Source organism: Apus apus, chromosome 2 (genome assembly GCF_020740795.1).
Source record: "Apus apus isolate bApuApu2 chromosome 2, bApuApu2.pri.cur, whole genome shotgun sequence".
NCBI lineage: Eukaryota > Metazoa > Chordata > Aves > Apodiformes > Apodidae > Apus > Apus apus.
The window spans coordinates 56,478,416-56,503,592 of NC_067283.1; the positions used below are offsets into that span (position 1 = coordinate 56,478,416).

A 25,177-nucleotide genomic window follows, 5' to 3' on the forward strand; every position below is an offset into this window, starting at 1 on the left:
GCACGTGCCTTACTGCCTTTGTCCAATTCATTAATGAAATAATGCAAAATCCAAGAAAGAGTCTTGAGAAACTCAACCAATACTCTCTTCTCCTAGGTCCCCTGTCATGTTCCCTTGACTCCTTTCCAAATCTTACCCTATTTCCTATTTTCTCCATCTCAGTTATTCGTCTGCCATGAGTGAATAGCAAACAGTACATTGAAATCTACCTGTATTCTGTCACTGTTATTAAAAAAAAAACACAACACAACAAACCAAACAACACCAAAAAACTGTCTTGCTGAAGAGATCAGGTGAGTTAGCTAAACTCTACCCTTCATGGCTGTTATTGTTTCCCAGAGATGTAAACATCTTACTTTGTTCTTTGCTTCAAAATGAATTTAGCTTTGAGTAAGTTTACACTGTGGTTTTCTGGATAGTTATTTTTACCTTTCTTAAACTTCATAAATATGTAGGTTGTTCATGAATCCTTGTCTTTCCCCATTCCTTTGTTCCCCACTCCCTGTTGTCCAGATTTGATAGATTCGTAAATCCTGCCAAAAGGACTTAAGGTTTCATGCACTGTTTTCTTCAGTCTGTTTTGGGTAGACATTATCTTGTCTTCATAAATATGTCTGGCACTACTTCTTCAGGGTTTGTTTCTGATGTGGTCATTTCCATTATGAACCATTCTTTCCTATTAGATATTTTGTTTTTTGCGCTCTGTGTCCAATTTTTTCTACCTTAAGGAAAAATCAGAAGCTGGGAATTGCACTTGATTATCACAACATACTATCTCTACTCATCTTTTTACATTGTCTTTTAGTTTCTGTCATGTAGCAAAAGGATCTTTCTGTTTAATACTTTTACTCCAATCCACTCTCTTTCTACATGAAACTATTTGTTGATCATCCCCTTGGTTCAGACTGATAGTTAATAAGAAGTTAGGGGAGGTTAAAGAAGGATCTGGGCAAAAATAGAGAACATCATATCATGCACGTAGACCGTGACACTTCCTCTGTACCTAAACTTTTCTGTGTTCCAGTAAAGTGTGATGAACCCTGCTACTGAAGGAGAGGATAATTTGGCTTTTATTGAGCCATAAGCAAGGAGCATAGGATTGTTCAGATTTTCACTAGCAGCAGAGTTTTTGTTAAGGTTAGGGCAATTTCTATTTAGGAAAATACTTGCTAAGTACTTTTTAAAAAGCTCATTAAATGCAATATTCTATTTTTTCTTATTAGAAACTAAAGCCTGTCTAATGATTATAGCAAAGACATTTCTGATACTATTTCTTCACTATACAAACTTGAAATTCTGAGTGATACATACAAGGCTTCACTAGTAAGATGCACTTCTATACATGCCAAGAGTGTCTTATCCTGTTAAGCAGGAAGGACTTAAATTTTCTGCTGTTTCTGAATCATGAAATCAGCTTGTAATAAACTAGAGTCTTAATCAAACACAGCAACTACCAGTGGACCCACCATTTTCCTGATTTCTTCTGTTTCCAGGTATTTGTCAGCACAAATTAGAAAAAAAAAAAATAAAAATGGACAATTATAGAATCATAGAATGTCTTGGATTGGAAGGGACCTGTAAAGGTCATCTAGTCCAGCCCCCCTACAATAAGCAGGGACATCTCACACTAGAACTGATTGCTCAGTGCCCCATCAAGCCAGGCCATAAATGTCTCCAGGGATGGGGCCCCCACCACCTCTCTAAGCAACCTTTTCCAGTGATCCACCACCCTCATATTAAGGAACTTTTTTCTAATGTCCAACCTAAATCTACCCTTCACTGGCTTAAAACCATTACCCCTTGTCCTATCGCTACCTTGTGAACAGGTCTCCCCAGCCTTCTTATAGGTTCCTTTCAGGTTTTGGATGTGTTTATCTTAAATTTTACATGGATTGTAGATACCTGAATTTATGAACTTTCCCCTAAATGGAAATGCAGCATCTCACTTGGGCCTAGAACGGACCAGGTCACTCACTCAGATATTTCAAACATTATATGTCAAGATGTAGCTATCAAAGTCAAGTGCATTGTCACAGCTCCATGCTGCAATTTTCCAGCATAGCCCTAAAGGTTTAATGCTACATTCTGGCATACAACATTGCATAGCTGTGATTAGAACCAGCTTCTTACATATTCTCATCATTTACTGCTGTAGTTCTTTTTCCCTTAACACACTGAGAAGTCAGCCCTCAGCATTCTCATTTACAATATGATGTGCAAGAAAGCAGAGCTGGTGTACTGATTGACCTGCTGGAGCAAAAGATAAGGTACTCACTATTCATTCTGTGATCCTTCCTTCTAAGAGAACCTCTCGTGAGTGAGCAAACCACTTTCCTAAACCTGGGCAGTGACTTAGATGTCTAGGTATTCTGCTGAAATACCCTGGGTTATTTAGAAGTAGGGCCAAAGAACCTGAGCTATGTTATTTAAAATACACATGAACATTCAGAATTTTTACATATATGTTCTTTAATATGGGCCATTTATGCACACTGACACCTAAGTTAGGTATAATTTTATTTAATAACCATATTTTATCCTATATGAAAAGGTAGTATAAAAATGCAATGTACTTTAAATATAAATTTTGTCAGCTGTGGATTAAATTAGGGACAATACATTCTGGATTTCCTAAGTACACAACTCTATTAACAGTCTTAAAAAAAGATTAAAATATTCTTAATATTATAAGCAAATTTATAATTTATTATAAATAAATATTTGTATTAATTTCTGACATTTAATTTTTTCATTACCACTCCATAGATCCAGGTTAACCCTTCAAAATTATGGCCTTTTTGCTCAATTATGGACTTGTGGCTGGAAATATTTTGCTCTGCATTATTTGACTCAATTATTGTCTAAATTTGATGATGAATTTGTCAACCCAGACCAAATGTACTCCAGCATAAATGCAATCCGATAGGACTTTGGTATGTTTGTTCCCAGACATTACTGAACCCAAAGGCAAAAATGCTCATCAGTATAGCTGAAGAAACAGGAAATTTTAGGTGAACCTTCTACTCTATACATTCCTATGGCATAGCATACCTTCTTCTAATGTGCAAGTAACTGTTTCCAGAACACTTGGGCAGATCTTCATCTAAACTTGTCTGAACTAAGTTTATTGTGCTAGAAGATAAGTAAATAGCCCTAGGGCAAGATTAATCTCACACACAGGCAGATGTGGTCTAGAGTGCAATTCCATTTCCTGAATGTAGGTACCCAGTACCAGCTGAGAGACCTCAGGTGTACTGCCTGGCCACAAGCTGTTGCTCATCTCAGACCTCCTGCACATAGTGTCCTGTCTGCTGGGCTGGTGGGGATATCCTGGGTATTCCAGCATGTCTGTCACTAGGTACTTCAATTTAGCATTGAAATTAAGCTCTTGAAGTGGAACCCTCTTACCCCACCTCAGAAAAGCATGTCATTTCATGAAGGCACTTATCTTTTAGCTATTTAACCTAATTCTACTTAAGTGTGTGCAAGATGCTGAGTATGTGATTAAGATGTTCTGTAATGAATTCATACTTCTGTGTCTTGTTTATTTGATCTTCATCGTTTGTGTTTAAGATTAAAACTCTAATGGTAGATGTAGCGGGAGTGCCCCCTCCCTTGCAAAGATGAGTTGATGACGTGTTCTTACTACAATACAGCTTCATCTGCAAGCTGCAGCATCCTGCCTTTAGGGGATAATTTCTGCTGCCTTCTTTTACTCAGACCAGACCTATGAGGGAGGGATATACCACTCTTTCTGCCCTGCAGACCCAGGCGTGATGGATTGGCCTGGTCACTGTAGATAGGAAGGCAAGTAGGGCCGAGTCTCCAGCTGCAGCCCAGGGGGAGGTTTTAGCTCTTCTGTGAGATGCTGTCTACTTCTGCTTCTCAACACTTAGCACTATTTGCCTTTCCAGTGTGGCACAAAACACAAATCATGCCAGGACTATGGCAAACCATTGGGAGAAAGAGGTTGTTTGTGTACTTACCTGCCTTCAGCCCTCTCCCTGGCTTTTACAGTAGTTGTTTTTCTATGTGCTGTTAGACAGCAAAGTAAGGCTTCTGCAACGGCTGTAATTCCATTGAGAATGTCAGAGAGTCTCTCCAGTGAGAATTTGAGATAAACAATGTGAAGTTGTTACAAAGCCCAGAATAATCATCTGCTGCTCGAGATATATCTTGCAAAAATAAATACAGTAGTGTCTATAAACATGTTCTTTAATTTTTCACTCTCAACATCTTTTAGAGGTGGAGGATGTTCATAATTTTGCATAAATCAATGCAAGTGCAATTTAACTTAGTAGTGACATATAGTCTAATTGGCTTTAAAATGGAATATTTTTTTTTGAGTGCTAATTTTCAGGTAATGACTTTCTAATTGATTTTCCTTTTATGAAGGACCATTGATTCATTCCTGTCAATGAAACTCAGCTTCCCAAGAGAATTTATGAAAAAACACTGAAAACAAGGATCTATCACTGCTGCTTCCTTTCCACCTTGCTTTGCTCTCCATTCAGTTTAAAATATATTGCTTTTATTCTTCCCTAAGTAAGCTTTGACTAACAAGGCTAAACATTTGTGTGTATATGTGAGTATGAAATGTGCTTTTCGAAAAAATACATCTTTATTCAAAGATGGATTGAAGCTTGGTGACATTGTTCCTAAACCTAACTCACCATCTCATCTGATTTATTAATATGACAGCTGTTTTAACATTTGTACCAGAGTTATTCTAAGCAGTCAGTTTGGGTTGCATTGAGATTATCTGAACTGATGTTATTTTACAAAAAAAGGAATGACAATTTTTAAATGGCAGTATGAGCTACTGTTATTATATTGCTTGTATCATTGAGTTAAATCACAGTTTAATTTATATGAAGTGCAGTGGAGACTGCCTGAAAGTTTTCTATAACAGTACCATATAATAGTCCCAGCTAGAGAACAATACATAATGTGAGTAACCACTGGAAACTTTCTGGTGATCCTCTTTGAGAAGAGATTGAACCCTGGTGTTGAAGACAGTGACACAGCAAGAGAATGAATTCAACAAGAAATTAATGGAAACCCATGCTGTCATTTTGGGTTGATTTTACACATCCATCAGTGAGTGGGGGAAGAGAGGACTGGGGAGGAAGCTAGTGTCTTTAACATACAGCCTGTACTCATTTTGCAAGCCAGATCATGTCAGTTTCCAAGCTGTTTCAGACAAATTACTGTTTTTTTATTAATTAGCTGATTACTTTGATATGATGGAGGTATACCCAGTGTTTTCTCATCCTAATTTGCCAGGTTCTTGCAAAGGAGAATTATCCATAATAATTAACCATTCTTTAATAACCTTATGAATGCCACTCTGCAGCCCAGACTGATAACTCATTACTTGAATTATTTCATGGGAGTTGGTAATCTGTGCCTACTGAACTCCAGACTAGATTATCAGAAAGCTCCCCCCTGACCACAGAAGTCAATGAGTCTCTGTAATTTTTTTTTATTATTTTTTTTTTTTTCCAAAGTGTAGAGGGATGAAAAACAGTGCCTGGATTGTTTTTGTTTTTAAAAGATCAGTGCATAAATAGGAGCTAATTAATTCTCAGCAAACAGTTCTGAGAGTATTATCTCTGTTTTACAGACAGAATGAATTTCAGAGACATTGAGCTGTTAGTTTAAATTCACACAGTAAGTCAGCAACAAATCACAACTGCCAACAGTCATTCCTGGCTGCTGTGCTTGTACTATTACAAGTATTTACAGAGCTTTATCAAATGGCTGTGAAGATGTTTCCTGTAGGTGTCTCTTGCAATGCTGTCGAAAGCTGGTGCCGGGGGGGCTATCATTTCGCACAAATACTGTAGAGAAACAGGAGCATTATGTTAGCCACTTCCTTCTGAAGAGCTTCAGATTTGTTCTGAGCACTTCCAAACATGTTTTCAAAACACTCTACAGCAGTAACTCAATTAGCCTAGAAAGCAGGGAAAGCAAAAGACGGAAGATCTTGGTTCCTTTGTTTTTCTGTCCTAAAGGTAACCACAAAGAGTATTTTTGGTTCTAGAGAAAGGGATACACCAAGCTGATAAATAGCAGCAAGGTCATGGTTTCTTCACTACAAAAGCCCGTGATGTTAAGAACACCTGTTGTTACTGGAATGCAACAACGTTGGTGGGATCTAACTTTGGAAAAAAGAATATGCAAGAAAATTCATTGTGCGTCTGCCAACCTTTTCCTGAGCAATTTCGGCCTTTGCATAGAAACAAAACCTCGCTTCACCTTTTCTGTGCTGCTGCAAATCCTTGTCACATAGGATAAATACTGGGCTCCAATAATAAAGAGCTTTGTACTTTAGGATTTCCAACTTCTGCTTCTACACGAGAAGTAAAACACATGAGGCTAACTCATGGAACAGGTCTTGCTCTGCTGACCTCCAAGTCTTCCTTTCTTTCAGTGGCTGTAGAGGCCTTCAGCACTGCTCAGTGTCAGACTAGAGAGTGTAATGAAGTCACACTAAACTCAAAAGGTCACTGACAATTTGGTTGGGGAAGCATGTGTACTGGCTGCCAAAAATAAATAAACCAGAAACACCAGAAGTCAGATAAAATTGCCCATGCTGCTGGAGGAAAAATGAAGGACTTGCACACAACTAGTGATCAATTTACTCTAAATGTTCAATCCCCTAAGATTTGTAACACAGCTTAACATTAAATTTAGGAAGCTTCTGTTGCAAGCAAATTAGGCCATTAGATCACTTTACTATTCATTTTGTGAACTGTAAAGAAAATCCTTCCCCCTTCTAAATATTTTCAAATCTGACTAACCTTGCCTGATTTTTAAAAAAGGTTTTTTTATTTATGGATGTCCCCCAATTTCAGATGCTAACAGCTATTTAATGGCATTTAACTTAAAAGATGTCTGTACAAGCACTTTAAGAGTAATACTTGATGTGAACCTGAATGGAACAACGTTATAGGGAAATTTCAGGGGCATATTCTCTATCAAAGGGAAAAATAAAACTTGTGAAAGAACAGAGATGGAAAAATTTAATGGGATGAAATCTGATAATTTACTTTAGAACAACTATAGCACCTTCAATACCTCTTATTCTATTGTTTTCTCTTTTGTTAAGACAGTTAACAGTTTACTGAATTCCCAGGGTTTCCAGTCAGAGATTACTTCTTACCTTCAGGTACGGGTATCAGGCACCTGCAGCTTGAAGGCTGAGTTGCCATTTCACATTGTCAAGAATGGGTTTAAGCAGAGACACAAGGATTCTGCAGGCCTACCAACATCTTCCTGTCATTTTCATCTTAGCAGAAAAAAGTTATACAAATAGAATAAGTTAATTGAAATAAATCCCCGAAGAGAGAGGTAACTTGTAACAATTCAGATATTTCTTTGTACATTCCTTATTCTTACTCTTGTGGCTTTTTGTTATATTTTCAGAAGACCAAGCAGTTAAAACTGTCCTTATTCCTCTAGAAAGGTGAGCAGCTTTTAGATAGAAGCTGAAGGACAGGCAGACTGTTTGAAGACTGTCACATACTGCAATTCTGCCTTTGGGGATTTCTTAGTATTATAGCTTTGATCAGTTTGAAAGGATTATTCTAAAGAGTCCTACTCAAGGTATTCTTCCAAAGATAAGAATTTCATATTTGCTTGTGATTTTCCATACATTTCTCTGCATTTGGAGCCCTTTTAGCCTTGAAGAAAGGATCCACATGCTTTTTGCTGATGTTTCCCATATTTACATTTGGTTTAGATTTTTTTGCTCAGATCCTGGGCCACAGAGCAAAAGGTTCTAAACCTGTGATCCTTTATCAAGAAGATCTTGACTTAAGGTAGTGAAAAAGGGTCTGCGTAGGGTAAAAAAGAGAAAATTGTTAGAGATTTCTGTTGTCCTAGTTATCATTGGTAAAAAAAATTGACATTTGAAGTTCATTACTATAGTGCATGCAGAGTATTTTAGTTATTTTAGTTTTCTTTCCTTTTGACATGTTCAGAAAGCAATGCAGCTATAGCCAGAAACTGAGGCACGTATTAGTGTTCAATGGCAAAACTAATAATTTTCCTTTTTTCTTATTTTTTTTCCTCTAGGCCTTGTTTGCTAAGTCTTGATTTGATAATATACGTGTATTTTGTTCCTTTCATTAACATTAAAACTTGGAAGCATACACAAAAAACACCAAAATATTATATTATATGCACACTTATCAAGTTTTTTATATTTTTATTGCATTTTATAATGGTTTATTATGTTTTAAGGACAGCTGAATACATGTTCAAAGAAACCTTATTATTTTCTTCTTATCCAGACTTATTTCTCATTATTGCAAAGGTAATTTGAGTTACAGAGAACTACAAATGCTATTTGCAATTACTATAATCCCAGCATGAAACGGATACTGAAAGAATACTGGAAAAATACCTGATTATTTTACTTTTGTCTTCAAAGTTTGTTCATTGTTATCTCAATATACAAAATTAACTTCAAACTTGAAGCCATTAATACACACTAACCAGACTCTATTCCCCACAGCCTAATTTACAGTTGTATTGCTGTTATCAAACTGTTTCAGATAAGGCACATGTTTTGGTTCAGGGGTGTTTCTTGCATGCTAATAGTCTAGAATGACAATGATCTGAAAAGTAGTCTTGGGACATTTCTGTGATTTCACGCAAGAATGGAAACTGCTCATAACTGATAAAAATGTATATTAAAAATTGCCCATCCTGGTTTCCTCATTACTCAAAAGGGAAGAATACTAAAACAGCAACTATGATAATTTTGATTTATAGTTATAAATCAAAACAACAATTTAAGGTTTTCTATCATGGGCAGAGAACATTGTGTATATTCATATATAACCTTATTTTGTTGTTGCATCCGTACTGAAAACAGAAGATTCGAAGCAGTATTTAAAAGAGGTTTTGTCCTTGTACTCTCCTTCAGGGAGTTTCAGAGTCCTATAATCCAATGCACTAAGTGCAGAGACTGTGGAATGACACTGCTGAGTTTTTACCAGCCTCTCAGAAGTTCTCTTCCTAATAACAGCCTCACTTCTTGGGTTGCAAAGTTTCATATGAGTAATGAAGCAGAGTAGGGTAGTTATGCAGAAGAGAAACATGAAGCTTTGAGACCAGACTGGTGTGCAAGGAATAAATACTGTTCTGAAAATTACTTAAAAGCTATTTAAAAGCATCAAAGTGTGTGAAAATTGTGAAGTACATCAGTACCAGAGAGGAAGAGAAATCCAGGGCCATGCTGGGTTTGTCTGTGCTTGACCTTCTCAAGGTGGGAGCTCCTGTTACTGTTGAGCTCTGTCACCCACCAGCCAGTGACCAAACAGCTGTTGCTGTTATTATTTTAGCAATTGCAGTTGCTTTTGGTTAGTTTGGAAGTGGTTAATTTAGTTCCTGTCTCCCACTTAGCTTCACTGTCCAAGAAAGGCTGGGATTTCTAATTTACAAACTCATATGAAAACTTGACTAAATGCTCAATAAGTGTATCTTATTTTCACAACCCTATGAAACAGATTAACTTTTACTCTGTATTTTACATGTGGAACCTAGGCAGTGAAAGATTTAAGTCAAAACTATCTAATCATTTTGTGTCCCCTGGAAACTATATGAAGTGCCACTGAAATATTTTTTTTTTGCAACTTATTTGTCTAGCATCACATGGCAGGTGTCACAAAGCGAATCCAGCTCCTGTGCTGTGGGACACACCCTATATGTTACCTTCATGGAGGACAGTGCTTTCCCACGTGGCAGTTTGCAGGCTTGGACACTATGCATATTTCACCTTCTCTTGCAAATAAAGGATTTGTTTTTTTAAAGATACCGGTCTTATTCATTATGAAGACCCAAGTAATACCTGAAGTGGGTTTACACTGTCTCCTGAAATGTCTAGGAGTTAAAATCTGTTTAGTTTATTTAAGACTAGGACCAAGTTAACAGTTACTTCCCAATGAAATTTTTACTAATGATGCAATCAGCTGATCTTCAGTGGCTGGAAGGTTGTATTTTCACAAGTTAAATCTAGGTGTAAATACTGTATCTTTAATCTCGGGTGCAAATTGCCAAAGACAATAAGGATAATCAGCAAAAGCTGATCTGTTTCTGTTGTTGAATGTCAATATGGTTAAAAATGAAAAAAACACCCCAAACCCTCAAGGTACTGCAGCTGCAGTTGTTTAGCGTACCGAGATGAATAATCCCAGTTATGTCTTTGGATATTATATGAAACTCTGGGGAATAAATTATCATAGAGTCATTGAATCACAGAATCACTTAGGCTAGAAAAGACCTTAAAGATCATTGAGTCCAACCAATCTTCTGGTGCCTGAAGGGGCACGCGGGAAAGCTGGAGAGGGACTTCTTACAAGGGCTTGTAGTGAGAGGACAAGGGGTAATGGATCAAAACTGAAAGAGGGAAGATTTAGGTTGGACATTAGGAGGGAATTCTTAAGTGTGAGGGTGGTGAGACACTGCAACAGGTTGCCCAGGGAGATTGTGGAAGCCCCATCCCTGAAGTGTTCAAGACCAGATTGGACGGGGCTTTGAGCAACCTGACCTAGTGGGAGGTGTCCCTGCCCATGCGGGGGGTTGGAACTAGATAATCTTTAAAGTCCTTACAACTCAAACCATTATATGATTTTATGATTCTATGAAAAGATTGAGTCAGTTTCCCCAGAAGAATGCACAGATAACCCAGTGATGTTTCTGCAGATAAAAAGTTGTGGACAATTAGTATGTAGAAGTGTGAGAAAAGCAATTAATTATTGAATTTTGGCTGCATCAGTTGGAGAGGTAGTTCTTTGTTTTGGTAAAACATGAACACTTTTTTGAATTTTTGTTTTAATTTTGTTCTGAAATCTACCATGTGTTTCGGACAGCTTGTGAGAGCCAGTATGGGAAACGATTTTTTCCAGGGCCCCTGGATTTGAACTGCCCTGCTCTGCTGAACACCCTTTCACAGCACTGCTGGCCAAGAGCTCCCAGCACCCAACCTGCCCTTTTCTTCCCGACAGTGCAAAGTCTTTAGGAAGGAAGAACAAAATTTTCTGGATTTTCCAGATTTTATGGCCAATCAAAGCTATCAACTTCTCAAGTTTGTAATCCATCAAGTTTTCAGAAAAATATTTGGTTTGGAATTTGGGGGATTTTCTAGAAAATAAAAATATGAGATTTACCTTGCTCAATGGTTAGCTCACCTTGCAGTCCTCAAAGACAGCCCAGTTTTGTTTCCCACAGACAACTTCTGTCAGTCTGTGGATGCTTCCATATTTTGTAATACCACACTTCTATTACGTTTTTCACATGCAAATCCAGTTTCTGATTCTGATGAGAGCCATTTCTTGAAACATAATATCATGAAACATAGACTCTGGAGTGTTTTCACTGTTGGTGTGTCAAAATAAAACTAGAAGCCTAAATTCTTTTTCATTAATTCAAACCCATAAATTATTCTCTCCTGTGCTTAAAATGCCAAAGGCAAAAATCTGTCAAGAAGTATAAAAGTAAGTATATAATTAAAGTAATGAAAAAAAATTACAAGTAATTAAAGAAAGTTATGAAAAAAACACTTGCATTTGTATATGGAGAAGAAATGCCATCCTGCTGTTCTGTGCTTTGCCCTATCTTTACATCAACCAAGAAAGACTTGATTTAGTTTTAGTTTAGTTTTAATTTTAATATTGTCTGTGATAGAAATCATTAATTTGGATGGTAACTTCTTCAACTGAATTAAGTCAGGTCAATAATTAATTTTCCCCTTAAGCCAGTTCGGTTCTCTGCTATATATGTGATGATTTTGTTTTGTTTTGTTGTTCTGTTTTTTTTGTTGTTGTTTTGTTTGTTGATTTTTTTTTGGTAAAGTGTGGAGTTTTTTCTCTGCTACAATATGAGTTGAAAGATGGCAAAGATCTCTTTGTTCATTTGGTGGAATATCTGACAAACATTCTTCCATACTTTCCCTCTTTGTTAGGAAAACTTACACTATTGTTCACTTAATAGAATTTCTTTTAATTCAGTCTTGAGCCTCCTTACTTCAGAGATAATATTTTAATACCTGGAATTTCTTTTTAATCCTTTATTGTAAAATGTGATAAAAGCATTTTCCCAAAATGAGGTTTTAGAATGTACTGGCTGTATCCATAAAGTTGAGTACAGAATGGCATTGCAAAGCTGTCCTTTTACAGGAAACTTAAGCCCATTTTTGTCAGTTTTACTTACATAATACCATTAAGCTGTATATTACTGGTTAGAACATACTTATTCATTAAATACAGGAAGCAAAGTTAAATTTCCCTGTCTTTTCTTCCAAATTTCACAAAAACCAAACTTCACATATTGCAGGTTTATTTGCTTATGCAAAGAAAATTATACTGAATATCTCTATCATGTCTCTATAGGTATGTGTGGCTGAAGAATGTTGGTAAAACCAAAGTAAATTTCAAAGATTGTATGGCTTCTTTTTTTTTTTTTTCCTGCTGCTTCTGCTGAAGAAAGCTCCTACGACAAAAACTTTTTCTTTATTTAAACTTAATTAGTTGGCCCATTAAAATATGTTATCTACCCTATAAACCTGCCCTGGTAATTTTTGAAAAATTCTTGGAGCTGAACAAATTACATTTGTTCAGACTCTTATGGAAGACAGCTGTAAATCTCCCAGTGAGTACTTTTAAAACTCTGGTCAACATATGTTTAAAAGCAGGGTTTAGAAAGGATTTAGGAGTGTGTTTTCTTATCTTTCTTTATTCTTATAACTTTGCTGTCCTGTGGAGCACTGTCTTTGAGAAAAGTAGTTGTTACTCACAACACTCCTGAGCTTTTCTTTGCTTTGGGAGCTGAAACATAAAGCAGTTTACAGAAGTCAGTATCTGATTCAAGAAGAGAAACTACTTGTAGAGCAGAGGATTTTGGAGTTGGACTGGTGAGACAGGGCTACCTGTTTTACTGACAAGTGAGACATCTTGGTCACTTTCCCAGTCTGGGTTAAAGAAAAAGCACTTTACCCATGAAAAGGAAACATCTGACAATTATGCTTCAGTGAATTTATGAGATTAATAATCTGCAAAACTTCTTTAATTTATACAGGCATTTCCATATTTTTCTGAAAAATCGTTTTGTAAGGGGGAATCCTTATTGTACATTTCTGTATTTTTTAGCCAGAGATTCACACCCTGTTTTAAAAAATCTCCTACTAGAGATGGGGTTCTAAATTATACTTTTAAATCTTACTAAACTGTTTGTTAACCTTAGGAAACATGTGGCTTTGAAAGTTGTATAAGCTCCAGTTTTTAATGAGAACCTGCCATTCTAAATCCACATACAAGTCTCGATCAGAAAAGAATTTTTTCAGCAATAGCACCTAGTTCACAAACTCCTGTAAATTGATTTTTCAGCCTTGCAATGATGGATTTTGGCCTGATGTTTGCATTAGTCACAGAGCGTGTATTACTGTACCACATTTATTACAGTGAAGACTGTTCTTAAAAGATGTTCTGCTGGAGACTAAATGGAATGCATTTTAATAATCAGGGAAACAATGACAGACTGTCCTATTCTCTATTGACTCTGTTTATGCATTCAGCAATTGCTACCAGATCATACACCAGTCAAAACCCCCTAAATATCAAAAATCTTCTGTTTTCGGCCCTAAGTGTTTCTGACAAAGAACTGTTAAATCACAAGTGATGGCACAAAGTTTGGAAAGTTACAGAAAATCATTCTGATTTTTAAGAATAGGTTTTCATCAATCATTTAATCCAATTATACAAAAAATACCATGCTCTCCTATATTCAGCTTCCTTTGTCCCTAATACTTCAAGTCAGTTAAACAATGAAACAATCCCCAAAACAAAACATGAACTGAAAATGTACATCAAGAGAGCTTTAATAAGATTATGCCAAGCATCATGAAATTAAGATATGCCCAAACAGAAATTCCTCTTGAAATATGGAGCATTACCTTGCATGCTTACTAAAATATATGGATTCCTTCCATGAAGTTCTGTGATTCCTAGAACAGGACTAGGAGAATAGGCAGCCGAACAATAGAACATTTTGTCCTCATTTTTCCAATGTTTTCTTTCATTGTTTATTGTCTTCTGTTCTGCTCAGACGACAGAGCTGTTAATTTCCTTATAAACATTTACCACTCAAATATGTAAATGCTTCATAGCCATTAATTAATGAATCTTACCAACTCAGCTATGTAGGAATGCCATCATAATCATTTAGCACATTAATAGCTGTGGTACAGAAAAATTAAGGTGAATGTAGCCATTAATCTATGTTGTATTTTTTTTAGTCCACCAAGGAATGGATCCCTTACAGTTACCACCACCTAGATCTACTGTGCCCTGTACAAAATAATTAGTAATCTAAGATACTCTTCTGAAATAGGTTGTATCTGGGCATGTCATTAGGTATTGCTGCATCTGTATGGAAAGGGACAACTTCCCTTTCAGATTTTTGAGTAGTATAACTTAACAGCCCAGTTGTGTCTTTGTGGGGATTTTTTTGTTCCACTGTGGGTATTTACTATAGGATTTTGTGTGGATTTATTCAGCTGGCCATGGTGTAGAAACTGCTATTGAATATTTTTTTCTCTGTAGTAAAAGTATCTTTTATTTATGAGGATGCACAAAAATTTCTTACTGTCGTAGGATCTCTAGTAATGCATCACCTTTTCTCTGTTCCCTTATGACTGATCTGTTCACTGTTACAAGGCACTTATTTCTATTTAAAATTGCCTGTGAAGATGTATGAAATTTCCTTTGAAAATGTTAAGAATAACTGAATGGTAGTCTTCAACATCTGCCGTCAGTGAATGAATGGTTTGTCCATAAACTGACAAGACAAAATGTTAATTAGTATGTATGTTAATTAGTAGGTATTGTTTATTTTTAAGCTTGATGCTATGAAATATTTTACTAATAGGTACAAAACTGCAAACCAAGCGCTAAATAATCTATTTATTTATTTTCAAAACTCCTCTAAGAGCTCTTGCATCCTTTCCTGACTTCCAAAGTTTTATTAACCAATAGATGTGCTGTGAGTGACACCTATGGTTAGGAAAGAAACTGGACACTCACTTTCCAGTGGGTAATACAACAGAAATAAAGGAAGATTTTTTAAATTCTCATAAATTTGAGAAATTGAAGGGGTCCCTGTCTATTCTAGAAAGGAGGTTATTTCAGTCTTCATATTTACAAGAAAATGACTGGTGTGTGTAATTTTACTAAGAGGGATGGGTATATTCCTCCCCAGAACAACCACTCCAGGTTGGACACTTTTTATTAACAGTTAGTAACTATGTGACAGATTAATGATCCAAAATGCATTACTTTCTTACCTAGCAGCAGCTGTTCCATGATTTCAATATATCTGTTGTGATGGAAGAGGTCTCAATGCTACTGTTTTCATGTAAAACTTTGTAAATTAACTGTTCATTTGGTCCCCATCAAAGCATTTCAGCCAAATGTCAGTGTAACGCAGACACTCAGAGGACTCGATCACCTCATGTTTTCCTTCGGTACAGAACCTTTATAGCATGTGAGATAGATGTAATACAATAATTTTCTTCTTTCCCTTAGGCATTTCCTGGAAATACCAACTCTGATAATGTGGTCCGGCATGATTTACAGCATCCAGTTATTGCTCGCTATGTACGGATAGTTCCTTTGGACTGGAATGGAGAGGGCCAAATTGGGTTGAGAATTGAAGTCTACGGCTGCTCCTATTGTAAGTTATTCCATGATCATGCTTTCCCCCCTCCCCTCAGTAAGAATTGTCTTTGGGTCTCAGATTAAATCTGAATCTCAAGTGCTTGTTACTTAAACAGATTAAAACATTCCAGGATTGCTAGTTATACTGCCCAGAACTTCACGCTATATTTATTGTAACCTTAACTCTCAGTTGCTTGTTTGTTCTTCTCTGGAAGATGCAACACTGAAATTCCTGATAGTGCTTTGAAGTTGCATGTTTTGATCTTCATGGTTTCTTTTGCAGAAAACTTTGACTACTATATAAGCTTGAACAGTCCAGTTGAGGAAAAGATAGTATTCAGATAAATGTCAAGTTGGGTCTTGAGGGGAACAACTGTGAAACATAACAATTCACTGTGTGGTGCTAGAGATAAAATTAAAGCAAATAAATAAGAATTCTATCAGAGTACCTCAGTTTGTCACATAAATAATACGTGACATGTTTTTCAGAGGTTTTTCTTTTAGCATTTGAATATGACTTCATAATTTTTTTGAAATCTGGATGAGCAATGGTACAAATGCTTCTGAAGTTAAGAGCAGAACTGACTATGCTTTAAGAAAAATAAGGATACTTTCTAAACACCCTTTCTTGAATTCAATCCTGCCAGCACTTAAAGAAATTCTACGAACCTGCAGAAAATTGTGTGTCTGATGTCCTATTTCTAAATATGTATTTTTTATCCAGTATCATGACTTTGTTGATATTTTAACTGGAAGGAGCTATTTGAAATATGTCTTGTAAAAAAAAGGTGCTTGAATAAGGTGAGGAGCACACACCTGGAAGTCTCATCCAAGCTTTTGAAGTTTTGGGTGCCACTGTGATTATTCAGTATATGTCTCTTAATAAACAAGTGTTTATCATCTTGTTGCTAAAATGCTGTACATGTTTTTTTACGTATACAAAACACTGCAGCATGGTTCATTAGCAGCATGATAGGTACTTATTTCAAATATGCCTCCTTATTTATACATCAAATACAAATGCAAGTGTTTGAGACAATAAACCAACATCTCTTTTACTATGTAATATGATTCTCTCTAACATAAAAAAATGTAGCAGAATCAAACAATAAAACCCATGATCTTTGCTACAATATTTACAGATAAAAGTAGTATTTTTTTTTATTATTATTAAATGTATAGACAAAATACTGTAGATACATGACAGGATGCTTTTAGAGGCTTAAAATGAATGTGAGAAAAAAAAAACAACACCACAGGTTGTTGACAAGATTTTTTTCAGCTATTTGATGAAAAGTTGCTTGCTTGACAGACTTTTGGAAGAGAATAAAAAGCATCTGCCAAGAAAGCAATGTTTGAAACTATGAAAATGCTGCTAAAATGTGTCTTCACAGAAGAGCTGAGGTGGCCAAACATAACTTCGTAATTTTACTGAGTATTGCTGGTCTATTTGTATTAGAGTTATTTCAATAATTGTTGTATGTTTTTATATAACAACAATAATAGTATTTTACATTTTTGTGTGTGTGGGGACTTTTTTCAAAGGTGTTCCTAGAAGCAGTGTGGCTTTTATATGCAGGAAATGAGCTGTCTCCAAAATGCTATCAGTAGATATCAGTAGAGCAGTAGAGAACAAAAAATACTGTCTTAAGAGACAGGAAGGTAGCCTTTTGGTATGACTACTGGAACAAAAGAGTAGTGTGTACAAATTCCCAGCTTGTCTTCAAATGCATCATTTGGAGCCAAGTATATAATGCTATATCATTCCATGCAGACATGTTCTTTGGCATAGGCAGTTTTTAACCTTATGATTGGAAGTGTTATTTGCAGATTAGTTTATATTTATATAATTTAGGTAATTTTCAAAGCCTTATTAGAAGACAGACTTCTAGTCAAATCTGGCCAAAATTTTGGAAGCATTTCAGAAATAAAAAGTCTGCCCAATACATTGCATTTTCAGATATAAAAGTCAGGTACACGTTTAATTGGTAAGCCATACATTTAGTGACTGCAGAAACTCTTCTCTTGCACATTATAGCAATGTGGTCATTACTCTCAGAATATTAAGTAAAGTACTTTCTCATATTTAGCTTTGTGTTCAAAAGTCAGGTCACCAGCTGTCCATTTTTAGGTTCCTCTTTTGTTTGGGTGTACATATAAGATATATTTTTAATTTTTATTATTTTTTTTTGGTGGCAGAGGTGCAATCCATGTTCTTCCCTGCCCAGCAAATTAAAGTTAAAAAAGAAGTATGACTTCCAGAGAGGGATTAGAGCTCATATCTGTTCCCTGGAGAAGTTCGTAGCATTGCCAAATCTTCTTTTAGTTGACGGGTTTTTTTGCTTTAAGTTTGAAATCTGTGCTGTCTTAAAAACTGCACCTTTGTATTTTGTGTAGATTAAATCTGTGGGGATCTCTTACAACAGAATTGTTCATAGAATTAACTAAAGAAATAATTAAGTTCTCACTCTACCAAAAGATTCAGAAGGAACCTTGCATTTTTATCTCTGAATGAACAGACATCAAATATAGAAAAGATTTTCATTTTCCATAGGGCAAAACTGACTGTGCCTTATGAAAAAAAAAATATTAAAATCTGGTAAATAACTTGCTTAATGGCTATGTTAATGGAGGAGTTGTATGAGAAAAGCTTGGGAAAAAAACAACAAAATTAGTATTCTGCAACATAAACAACACTTTTGTAGTCAATGGGAATTGTTGCTTTTATTTTACAATGTAGTTGATACACTGTAAAGGAGAAAAGGGTCTTTAAACTTGCAGTGACATCATTTATCAAAAGCAAGTCACAGAGAAGAAAGCGATATAACCAAAGGCAAAATACCCACTGAATCAGTGAAGTCAAAACTGATGGCAGATTTTTATTCGCGCTCTTTTGGACACAGAGAGCAAAAGCCCATAAGATCTATCTTCCATCATGCCCACGTTTATGAATTTTTGAGACAGGCAGGAAAGACATGGCATCTGGAGGCTATGACAACTACAATATAGTACATTTTACTACTGATTCATGAAGATCATAATAAGCTCCTGCAGGATCATTGCCATATGAACAGTTCCCTTAATCTCTGTTCAGTGGCAGATGAATGCCTACAAAAATGGCAATAGCAATACTGTTGCATAGTGTTCGGCTACACTTCTCAAGTTTAACTGCATGAGGCCTTTTGGGTGCTGAAATCCTGTGAGTGGAGAGCACTCATGATGCCTTTGTTCACAGGGCGGGTTTTTTTAAATGGCTGTGTTGATTTTCTGCATCTAAACTATACAACAGATTCTTTTTGACACAGTTGTGTATCTGGTGGTAAGAATTTTTAGAAGATTCACTTTTGAAGTGTAGGATATACTAGGAAAAAAACACTTTGAGATGGCAGAAAGTCACGCAAATAATATGCTCAAGGCAAATAGATGTCAGGAACAAAGCGTAATCTCCATGAATGACTGGAAGCTGAGCTGTTTCCATTCATTCAACAGCTCCGTTTGCTAATACTTGGGAAGCAGTGGGACTGAACAAATGTCACCTGAGTTGTGCTTGCAGATCTGTTCATTTCAGTCATTAGCTAGACTACCTCTGTTGTGCTATGTTGGCTGGTACTTTTTCAGTTTTCTGATGGGTGACTTGCGTTTTTAGGGAGGGAGGGAAAAGAAGGAGAAGCAGTCCTTAGGTTTTTATTAAATAATCAACATTTTTATGGAGAACATCTACTCCCCAGATAGTGAAGTGATCAAAACTTTGGTCATGTAAACATGTTACAAGAAAAAAATAAGGTTTGGAGATGCTGTCAAGGAATGACCCAGGTGGATGTTTGCAAGAACTTATTAGGAAGCATTGCAGTGCTAAAAACTATGGGTTGAGCAGACAGTTGGAGTGATCTTTGTTGTAGTTAATCCTGACTGCCTAGAGTGACTTTGAATTAATCCATTATTTCCTGTGTCCATTAGTACTACAGTAAGCTGTACTCATTATTAGGAAGCTTTCTGTAATAGTTACCTGAGTGCTCCTTTGATTGGTTTCATGCTATTGGTACTAACTAACTAGCCATCTCTCTCTGACTCTTTAATGGTTGCCATATATACTTAATGAGAGGGCTCCATCTTGTCCAGAATCACCTATTGCATCCAAACATCACAGGGATTATTTAAGGCAGATGAGAAAGCTGCTATTACTTCCCATTTGTGGAATCTGATCAGGTTCCACTTGGCCAGATTCAGTGGTATACTCTGGTTACCAGCATAGCTTTTGGTTTTTTTGGGCAGTAGAGGAGTAAACCAAAAACTCTTGAAGTGTCATGATTACTATTGGAACACCCTGTACTGAATAAAATACAGCTGTCTATATATATAAATATATGCGTACCTATTTCTGCAATTACACTTTTGGTACCTATATCAATATTCACCTAAATGGTGAAGATCCAAATGTAGTCCAGTAATCTGCATAAAGGATCCCCTGCCTCTTCTTATGATATTTTATTACTTGCAATGAATGTGCCAACAAGTTGTCTGATCAGAACTTTCTGGTCATCTAAGTGGTGGAGCTGTATAAATATATAAACTTGCAGAAAGGAAGAGCCATTTTGAAGTGTGTATTTTGTGAAATCGTGTTACAGTAATTCTAGCAATTTTGTTAAATTGCTGTAACAAACAGTGCTTTGAATATACGGGGTTTTAATGTGGGGAAAAAACACAGAACTGAAACAATAATTTAGCATAGGTCCCTGTGCACTGGGTAATTTAGCTTGTGACAGTGGATGGGACAGTTGGGAGTTCTGCTAAATATCCAGCCTTTCTTCCCCTTATCTCTTAAATTTCAGTATTGCTTTATGGGGTAGTTCTATACCTACTTAGGTCTGTGTGTTTGATTTTTAGCCATCATCTTCACAGCTCAGCAGCTACAAACGTAGCTTGATAGTCTCTTTCTAAAGGTGCATGACATTCTTTTTCTAAAGGTGCATGACTGAATACTCGCATCTAAACTATAGAGAATGAGGGAAATGAACTGTTGAACTTCTTTTGAACAAACTTCTAAAGATCTGTTTGAATACGTGCTCTGTTTGTAAGTTTGCTTTTTTTGTTAGCATATTTTCTAGCTTTTTGACATACAGGCAAATTTATTTATTTTTTCTCCTTAAGGGTCATGAAAATTGTTGCCTGTTATCCTCCATATATTCTCACTTCATTGTAGTCTTTAAACAATAGAGTTCTACAATTTAAGACCAAAATTGTTTTCCTCCATCCCCTTTCCAGAAAGAGATGGTTGTGATTGTTCCTGCATTCATGTTCATATATTTTGGCATCAAAAGAAGTGAGAGTGGGCTTCAGTCCATTTATTACCTTTGCTTTGTATTAGTAACAAATATGGGTCTATCTTGATAGTAGGCATTATTTAGAATTTAAAATAGCTATTTTCTGCATTTAAAAAAACCACAACCCATATATATAAGAGAATTAGTGCATTAAAAACTTCTGCAATCAAAAGATTCAGGCTGAAATTAAAAAAAAAAAAAAGTGTTTCCAAATACCTTATTGTTTAATTTTTTTCTCTTTTTTTCTTTTATTTTTTTTTTCCAAATGGAATAATTCAGAAAGATTTGACATAAAAAAGGTTGTGGCAAAAAAAATTAATCTCAATAATATATCTTTTATGTTTTATGCTTCATATTTTTTTTAGGCTGATTCAATATGAATTTTTTCCCTTGACTTTTTGAAACTGGCAGCAAACTGGAAAGTCCATTATTTTTCTATTTCTAGTTGTAATGAGGTTACTGGTGGATACTCACAAGCACCATAGCTTTGAGAAATGCAGTAACTGTGTATGTTCATCACAAGTTCATTTGTTAGCTGGCAATGAATATATAATCAGTCAGAGAAAAAAAAAAGTGTGTTTTGTATGAATACATGGCCCACCAGCTTGTTGAATTGCATTCCCAGGCAGTTTTCAATTACACTTGAACATTTTTTTAATCATTCAGCATTTCCTTTAGAAGGATGTGTGTAGCTGGTACATTTGAAAAAGCTCTCTTATGACTTATTTCCTGTGGATTGAAGAAAAACTTGTCCTTGCTAAATAAACAGAATGTATGGCCAAATATGATAAAATCTTGCATATTTTTATTAGGGCTTGTTGAAGCCAAGTCTGACTCTTCTCCTGTGGAAAAGTGGAGATTTAACATTTTCTAATACATTTTCCAGTAATTGCTCACACACCCAACAGAGTCTTCCATATGGAGGTCTATAATCAATTAATAGGAAGATGGAGTTTAAAAAAGTATCCTTAGGATCCATAAATACCCCCAAAAAGTGTAAAACAGAAATAAATTTATTGTATGCTTTCCCCCCCCACCCCCCTGCATGAATGCTCGTGGTGGTTTTGCCCAGCATTATTTTCTTGCATTTCTGTAAGTGGTGATTGATCCATTTGTCCATGATGACTTATTCACTAGAGAAATTTGGTATCTTTTTTTTTTGTCATGAAACAAGAAACTTTGGCAGGTTTCAAACTATAGATCTTGATTCTGTGCCATTTATTTGGAGCCTGAAGGGCCTCCTGAGTATTTGTTTTCCTGCCTGTCTGGAAGAACACATATATTAAGGATGCCAGTTCCTTTGAGGCTCAGTTCAATTTATTCTGCTCTTCCCTTAAGTTTAGGTGAAGATGATGTATCTTGTATTTTTATTTTAAGCAAAATGGCAAGTGGAGTCTTGTTATGAGTAAACTCTTGTTTCCTCTCTGCAAAAGGTAGTGCTCTCTGATATGAAGCTGCATATATTAAAGGATCAACATTAATGACGGGGAATAACTGAATCTAACAATTCATAACAATGCTTTTATAAAGTAAAAATGAGCCTTGGGAGTTTAATGCAGTGTAACCCTGTACCAAGGTGAGTTCCTCCACCAAGTCCTGTTTTCAAGTCCAATCTTGATGAGAATAACTTTGCAGAATTAGGTGACTGTGCTACCAACTTTCCCCCAAATCCACTAACCAGGTAAAATGTTCAGGTTTTTCCCTCCTGCAAGGGTGACCTGGTACATCCCTTCTCTAGTGGCAATAAGGGCCACCTCGCCCTTCACTCACTGCTGCCATCGAGTGCCCTCCAAGAGAAGAGAACAATTCAGTTGGAAGGTACCTACAGTGACCATCGAGTCCAACTGCATGACCACTTCAGGGCTGACCAAAAGTTAAAGTGTAGCATTAAGGCCATTGTGCAATTGCCTCTTAAGCACTGATAGGCATGGTGCATGGCAGCCTGTTGGCACTGTTCATCCCAACCTATGGCTCTGGTCATACTTTGGCTTTCCTCCAGGCTGCAGCTGCCAAAATCATCCTCCCTTGCACCTCTGGGGTTTGTGTACGGCCAGAGAAAGTCCCTGGTCCTCTTCACTGAGTGGCCTTACGGATGCTAGCTCTGGCACAGAGAGGGGACAGCTCACAGGGGTGGACTCCAGGGGACGGTCTCTGGGCTGCAAGCTTAGTTTCTCCCATGAGAGAAGAGCAGCAGCTCTGTGTTTGTCCTTGGGAGCGGCGTGGCAGAGGACACATCAGAGATGCCCAGCAGCTATGTCTAGTGTATGGCCACCAAGGGTGGGGACAACCCCTTGGGCCTCCTGGGCACAGGGGCTGCCTGGGGCCAGATCCCAAAGGCCTTCCTCCCTGTGGGTGCTGGGCGGAGGGGCAGTGGGCAGGGCTGTGCATGGGGGAGCCCGTCACCCCCACATCACAATGTCACCTCTGGCAACGCAGCAGTCACAATGCCCTGGGCAGTATAAAAGGGGTGTCCTCCTGTGTTCTGCTGCCAGAGCTGGCCCGGGGCAGCCTGAAGAAATCTGAGAGGAAGCCTTTGTGGAGCTGGGGTAATTACTTGGAGGGGCTGAACAAGGATGCTGGAGGCCAGCTGCTGGGCAGGCCACCTTCAGAGCACATCTGAGAGACAGAAGTGCTTTCCAGTTGGATAGCCATGGCCAGACCAAGGGAATGGCTTCTTGAGGAGCACTGCAGAGCTCGCTGTCCTCATCCCCTGCAAAGCCAGTGGCAGCAACAGTAAGAAGTGGGATGCAGAGATGTGGCCAAAAGTCCCAGTGCTTTGGAGCATCCACTGGTGTCCTGCCAGGCAAGGTAAGAATTATTTTCCCCAAGGCCAAGCAGGTCCAGGGCCTTTAGCCGCTCTGGAAAGCTCCTGAGATGGCTCCAGGTTGAGGGAGAGCAGGGCTTGGGCATCTCCTGGGAGGCGTGACCAGCCGGTGGGAGGAGGAGGCAGGTCTTGCTCACATGCTCAGGGAGCAGCCGATCCCAGCTCTGCTGGGGTCAGGAAGGAATTTTCCCCCAGGGCAGATTGGCCCTGGTCCCTGGGGTTTTTTTGCCTTCCTCTGCAGCACTGAGCATGACCCCTTGCCAGGGCTCCTCTGGCCCGTTTTGTGAGGTCACTGCCTGCTGCTCATGCTCCCTGCAGCTGGGGGGGGAAGGCTTTTTTCCCCCCACAGAGGCCCAGCAGCTGTCTGGGGTTTTTTTTTGCCTTCCTCTGCAGGAAGCCTTGCCCTTGCCAGGGCTCCTTCGGGCCCTTTTGGCCAGGTGCCTGCTGCTCCTGCTCCATGAAGGTGGCCCTTGTGCCCCACATGTGGGGGGAGGAAGCTTTCCAGACCCCCAGGGTGGCCCCCGGGGTTGCAGCTTTTCCTCTGTAGCATGAGCAGAGCCCCTCGTCAGGGCTCCTCTGGGCCCTTTCAGTTCGGTTCTCACCTGCTGCTCTTGCCCCTCCAGGCCCCACTCGTGCCCTGGCTCTCTCAGGCTCTCTTGCCCATTGCAAGTCTGGAGCGGCAGAGAGCTCTGCTCTTCCCTGGGCTCCCTGTCCCCAGGGCTTCTTGCTTGTGCTTGGAAGGGCTCCAGCCTGGCTGCACCATTTGGAACTGCCAGATTAGCTGACATTTAGCATTTGTGTATCTTTTGGCACTTCATAGTGAAACTGGGTAAATACAGTGTGAAAACATTTCCTAAATAGGTTCCTATGTTTACACATATCAGTTACATTTGAAACTCTTAACATTTGGCAAATGTTAAGTCAAATGATGTTAGTAACAAGATATAAGCTGAAATGACAATCAGAGGCAAGGACTGAAAATTCACACTCAAATTTGGAGGTAAACTTTGAGTATATTTTTACTGCAAATGGAATTCTTAGATCTGCATTCACTAAGAGGAACACAAAGTTGTGGCTTATGGCCCATACATATATACATGTATACGTATATCATGTATTAACTCTTAGCTCTTTCCAAATAAACAGGGAAGGCATTCCTATACTAGTTAGAAATTTAGAAACCAAACCTCTTCACAAAGGTGAAAAAATCTTAGAGTTTCAAAGCCTATCTTTAAATAATGAAGATATTGCACAATTTTTTAAAGCATGCAAATATTTAGAAAATTGAGAAAAAGTAATTTTTTTACCTC

At 37.6% G+C, this 25,177-nt stretch overlaps 1 protein-coding gene across 1 annotated transcript in view; it reads left to right on the top strand.

Annotated features, from left to right (window-relative positions):
• CNTNAP2 (contactin associated protein 2) overlaps nucleotides 1-25,177 on the top strand; it is a 1,111,126-nt gene that overhangs the window by 463,352 nt on the left and 622,597 nt on the right. Inside the window, exon 4 of the mRNA XM_051611595.1 lies at nucleotides 15,591-15,738. Within this exon, the coding sequence (XP_051467555.1) occupies nucleotides 15,591-15,738 (148 nt within the window). The remainder of the gene's footprint in view (nucleotides 1-15,590; nucleotides 15,739-25,177) is intronic.